Genomic DNA, 6,230 nt, shown 5'->3' with positions numbered 1-6,230 from the left:
ATCCTTGTGGATACTTGGTTATTTTCTTAGCACTAGGTTTTCCCTAACCCCATAATGACCCTCTGTATCATGATCCCTTTTCCATTGCTGTCCTACTCCATCCCTCCCCAACTTCTACCATCCCAGTCTCCTGTGTTCTCCTCCCCCACTCCTCTTCCCTTTGCTGCCCCCAAACCCCAGTTTACCCAAGAGACCTCAACTAATTCCCCTCCCTGAGCAATCCATGTGCCCCTCTTAGGGTCTTCCTTGTTACCTAGCTTCTCTGATGATGTGGATTGTAGTCTGGCTATCCTTTGCTTTACATCTAATGTCCACTTATGAGTGAGTTCGTACCGTGTTTGTCTTTCTGAGTCTAGGTTACCTCATTCAGGATGTTTTTTCTAGTTCCATCCATTTGCCTGAAAATTTCATAATGTCATTGTTTTTTTACTCTTGAGTAATACTCCATTGTGCAAATGTACCACATTTTCTTTACCCATTCTTCAGGTGACGGGCATCTAGGTTGTTTGTAGGTTCTGGCTATTATGAATAATGCTGCTATGAACATAGTTGAGCAAATATCCTTGTGGTATGATTAAGCATCATTTTCACAAAAATGGTATTGCTGGGTGTTGAGGTGGATTGATTTCCAATTACCTGAGATAATGCTATACTGATTTCCAAAGTGGCTGTACAAGTTTGCACTCCTAATATTTTATCTTAAGAAGGTATTTTGCCTTGATATGGTTTTCACTGGCATATAATAGAAGTAGCATTCCCACACTTGTTCCAAGAAAACAAAACAAGGAAAAAAAAAAACAGGTAACCAGGTAATCAGGAAAACAGAACAGATTCTTCTAACCTTTATGTATTCCTGTAGATAGAAGGTAGGATGCTAAATCTAAGTGACCATGGCATGATGCTACATTAGTATTATTTGTTCACAAATAAGCCCCATGATACAAAGTTCAATTTATAATAATTTAATCATATTCATAGGTAAAAAGAGTTATTCTACACTCCATTGTTCAGTTGTTCCTAGCCAAATTCAACCCAACAGAACCTTGCCTCCCATCACCTAGCATTTCTATTGCTGTCTGATCTGTGGATCACTTTTGGCCCCTGGGCATGAGTCTTATAGTAGCTGTTAGCCATGATGGCAATGCATATGCTACCTCCAGTGTATGATAATTAATACACATTGGAGTCAGGCATATCTTTGATCAATATGGGCAACAACAACCAGCAAGCAAATTATTCTCTCTAGCTCTGTCTGGGTGGACTGTCCGGCATGAAACATTTGACAAGATCTCCCAAAGACAATTCCATGCAAGAAACAATCTTTTATTTTTCACACAAAGTGTGGCTACTTTCAAGAGTCTCTCTTGAACTTTGTCTCTTTACTCTCTTGTCCCACTCCTGTTTTTCCTCATTTTTAATATGATTTTGTTGTAGAAATTTTTACATATCTGGCTTGATTTGACTTAGAGAGTGATGTCTAGGCAAATAGATCCACTGAAGTTTCTAGACACAACTGGTAGAGAAAAGTCAGGCTACTTGGGAAGATTGGAAAGTCTGTCTGTCAATACCACTGAAGTGTAAGGGAAAGGAACACAGATTAAAAAAAAATAGTTGGCCAGGTTGTAGAGGCCCAAAAACGTGAGCCTATTTCCACCTTCTCTGAAGATCAGAGAATCTTTTCTTGTTCGATGTTGTTGACAAGTGTGGCTACACACTCAGACCTAGGATGTGGTTATTTGTAGCGGCGGTCGGAGGAATTTGGAAATTGGAAATAACCGAAAATAGTCCTTTTAGCATAAATCAGTTTTAATAAAAGGAGAATAAGGGAACTTACAGAGCCAAGGATCCAGCAAAGCAGAGCGTGATGCGGGAAAAAACAGGGCTCCCTCCCGGACCGGTTCTTTTTAAAGGTACCCTTCTCCCCTGGCGCAGCCACGCCCCTGAACGCAGGGATTGGGCCAGCTGCCCCAACAGTTACTTGGTGCTTTTGTCCTGAGGATGGCCACTACTCCATCTTGACCAAGGTCAGAGGGTTCAAGCTACTACTGCTCCTTCTTTTGAAAGAGGAGGTTTGGCCTTGGGAGTGACTACCTTCAGGATACCTGGTCTAGGGTGGGTTCATTGCTTAAACAACAGAATGGTAATGACTTGATGTCTTTAAAGTATTGAAGCAAATAACTGTTCTGATTGTTCTTTATATCATTTTAAAGCAGACTTTTGTCTTCTTCCCCCTGTTGTACTGGGGTATAAAAGTGTAAGGAAAATTAAATGCAGGTGAATTTTAGTATTCATTGGAATTCCTTCCTGATACTATCCTATGCTTATTATTTCACTCATATCTTTGCACTCCTAACTTATTTTTCTAATCCCCATGTCCCTGCCCTGGTAACTGGTTTCCTTGTCGAAGCATGGTCACCGACACCGGGTGCATCTACACGTTAGGTTTCTCATGCTTTTATATGACAGAGTATTGCTATAAATACTAACAACAGACTTGAAAGCATAGGAAATGTTTCCCTCCATTCCCTAGTTATATTTCTGGCATGGGACCATCAAGAAAGGAAGTCATTTCACAATAAATCCAGCAGGGACACCTGGGAATGCTTTTGGTTCACTTGAAGGGCCTTTCCAAGCTCCTCACTACCTCTGTGTTTTCTGGAAGGAAATTAGGTATGGGCTCCCAGATGGCATTGGTCAGAGCTTATGCCAGAAAAGCAAGACAGTGCTATTGCTACGCTTGCAATTAGAATAGAAGAACCCCCGTATGTGAGGACAGAGGTGCACCACATCACTTGGGGTGTGGTGGGACTGATACAACTGAGCTGTGGATGTTGACAAAGTATAATCAAAGAACACATCTTTAGAGCTGCATGATCCATGATAGAGGACTAGACAGGTCCTAGAATAGACTCAGAGATATCAAAGTTAGCATAAAACACTCAACCCTCACCCAAATCTAATATATATTCTCAGGAAATAATTAGAGGTGTCAGAATACATTTAGATTAAAAAGAGGTTTATGGCTAGGGGCCTACGTCGGTGGTGGAGTGTTTGCCTGACTCTTGAAAGGCCCAGGTTTATTCTCCAGGATTATTATATCAAACAAGGCTAAGACATTGTCAACATAAATGTTTAAATTCCTTTTTTTTCTCCTGCATACAATTCTATAACTTAAACCTCATTTTTACTGGTATCCCAGATTTTTGTTGTTGTTCATTGAGAAGATGAAATCAGTCACAAATGCCTGACTTATTCTTGTTCATTCTGCTCAGAAGAATGTTAGCTAGGCTGATGAGCCATTAATATATCTTAGAGTATTAATACAAAACTAGCACCCTTATTAGACCACAAAGTTAGATGGGTAGAAAAAGCATTCAGCTCATTATTACATTACCAATTCCTGTTCAATGTGAGGGTATTCCAGTTCATGAGTAAATGATAGTAATTTCATAGCCAAACTGTCAGGCATTCATAGTAAAGAAGATCCAAGTCTGGGACATCCATTACCCAGTACTTCCTTGGCTGTATATCTAAAAACAGTGATCCTGGATACCTTCTGATAGATGTGTATAGCAACATTTACAAACAAATGGTTTATTACAGCTTACATTGTAGGCAGTTCTAGTATCTCCCTCAAATAGAATCAATATGTTGTGATGTGCATAGAGATGAACAAACTATGCCTCCACAAACTATGGACAAATCTTACAAACAGAACAGTGATTGAGAGGGTATATTAAAACAAGGAACACTTTGAGGGGCCTATATTCCATTGGTATCAAGTCCAAGAAATCACAACATTTAAATAATCTACTAGAAGTCAAGGTCAAAGTTGCTCAGTTTGCTAGAGAGGGTGACACCCGCTGGTTGGTAGAGGGTGTGCTAAAATGTTTATACGTTATCCTGAGAAGTGCTCACATGAGTTACTGTCTTGTGATCTTTTGCTGAGATGAACAGATTCTTTTTTTAAAATTTTTTTCATGGTTTATTTTTTATATTTAAAAATTTCCATCTCCTCCCCTCCCTTCCCCTTCCCTCCCCTCCCCTCCACCCATACCCTCCTCCCTCCCTCTCCAGGCCAAGGAGCCATCAGGGTTCCCTACTCTATGTTAAGACCAAGGTCCTCCCAACTCCCCCCAGGTCCAGGAAGGTGATCAACCAAGCTGAGAAGGCTCCCACAGAGCCCGTCCATGCAGAAGAATCCAAGCCCAACAGATTCTTTATACTTCTTCAGCAAAATAAAAGTTCTTCCCTCTATTGATTCTTTATAGTTATTTTGTCCCCAAATAGTGCCTAATTTTCCTTCTTGTCTACCACTTTACTCCCAGCCCACTCTATTTTCATGTGTTCATCTTTAAGCAGATCCTAGCCAGCATTTCTTGCCAGGACTAAAGCAGCGTTTTGTGCCACTATTGTACCAGTGGGTATATCTTTCAGGCTGGTTGCTATTGCAGCTCGCAGGTGAGACTGATGCTCACTTTCAACCACATTAAAAGCCTGTTCACTGTCATTCAAGTGGATGTTTGGGTTGCTTGTGCTCCTCCATTCTCAAAGCTAGAGAAGATAAAACACAGGGAAGTTCTTGGCAGGTGCAAGAAGTCTCTTGTGAGAAAACGGAAAGGAAGACTTTGAACAAGTTTACGAGTTCTGGCCAATTCTGAATGGAAGTAATTCTAAGATCTTTGCAGGGTCTTCATTTTTTAATGCTCTCGAGAAGTATCCTTCATGACCATCCTCCTCAGAGCATATTTGACGTCCTTGTTCCTCAAACTATAGATCAGTGGATTGAGCATAGGATTGAAAAGGCTATGGAATAGCAAGAGATATTTCTTTTGCTCATTGGCATTCCCATGTTGAGGGCCAATGTACATGGCAATGGCTGTACCATAAAAAAGTCCGACAACACAGAGATGGGAGGCACAGGTGGACAAGGCTTTCTGGCGTCCCTGGCGTGACTGGATCTTCAGGATGGAACACAGAATATGAGCATAGGAGACCACAATGGAAGAAAATGGTCCCACAAGCACAGACACAGCCCCAGCCAAAACCATGACCTCATTGATGTGGGTGTCTGAACAGGCAAGTTTGAGAACAGCTATAATTTCACAGAAAAAGTGATTTACTTTTTGAGATTCACAGAAGGGCAATGGTAACAGTAATACTAGATGGACAAGGGCCAAGAGAACTCCTAGAATCCAGGAAGTTGCCACCAGGATAATACAAATTCTCCAGCTCATGATGGCAGTGTATCGGAGCGGGTGGCAGATGGCCACATACCTATCATAGGACATCACCACTAAAAGGAGACATTCTGTGTGTGCAAATGTCAAAAAGAGAAAAGTCTGTGTCATGCATCCAGCAAAGGAGATAGGTTTGGTTGGATCTAGAAGATTCACCAGCATCTGGGGCACGGTGTTGCAGGCATAAGCAATGTCAACGATGGCCAAGTGGGACAGGAAGAAGTACATGGGAGTACGAAGTCTCGAGTCCAGACAGATAAGCCCCACTATTGTCCCATTTCCCAGCAGGGTGAAGGCGTAGAACAGGGAGAAGAGGGTAAAGAGGAGCTTCTGCAACCTTCGGTTGAGTAGAAATCCCAGAAGAATGAACTGTGTAACCGAAGTCTGATTCCCCATTTTCCTGGGAAAGAGACAAGGAACCTCACCTAGTTTGAACACAGTGTGAATATTCAAGGTAGGTATTTAAGCAATGCACCTTTGCATATTATGTTGAGTGTTGTTCAGAAAATCTTTCATGATATTCTTGACCTGATAGTCACTAGCTAAAAATTGATGTATGTTCCAAATGAATCAGAAGAAAATATACATTCTGAAAGCAAAATGCTAATATCATATTACATTTTCCAGCAGATATTACTTTCAAGTTCAAAACAATTTTCATTAAAACATGTTAATAAGTTCCCATTATTATGGTGGATGTATGGTTCAGTTGCAGCAGACAGGTGTGTACATGTATGCTGTGCATGGTCATTTACATGTGGAACGAGGGTGAGGGGTATGTATGCCAATGACAGAAGTATCAAACTTTTCTACACATGCAAAGTATGTTATAAGTTTGATCTTTACTAACATGTATTACAGCAACGACTTAATATGATGTAGAGAGATTATAAGTTTGTTATAACTCTATCCGAGTTTATGTTAGGGACCACCGTCTTTTCCTCTATGTCCACACAGATGGCCTGGGGTCAGAACAGAGTTATCTTTACT

The 6,230-nt window shown here is 40.9% G+C and overlaps 1 protein-coding gene across 1 annotated transcript; it reads right to left on the bottom strand.

Annotated features, from left to right (window-relative positions):
* Positions 1-4,700: 4,700 nt before the first annotated feature.
* Positions 4,701-5,636, bottom strand: LOC119807361 (olfactory receptor 13-like). Its single transcript, XM_038319391.1, has one exon. The coding sequence runs from the start codon at positions 5,634-5,636 to the stop codon at positions 4,701-4,703; it is 936 nt and encodes a 311-aa protein (XP_038175319.1).
* Between the last annotated feature and the right edge of the window lie 594 nt (positions 5,637-6,230).

This window comes from Arvicola amphibius, chromosome 2 (genome assembly GCF_903992535.2).
Source record: "Arvicola amphibius chromosome 2, mArvAmp1.2, whole genome shotgun sequence".
Classification (NCBI taxonomy): Eukaryota; Metazoa; Chordata; class Mammalia; order Rodentia; family Cricetidae; genus Arvicola; species Arvicola amphibius.
This window is presented reverse-complemented; position numbering and strand designations above follow the sequence as displayed.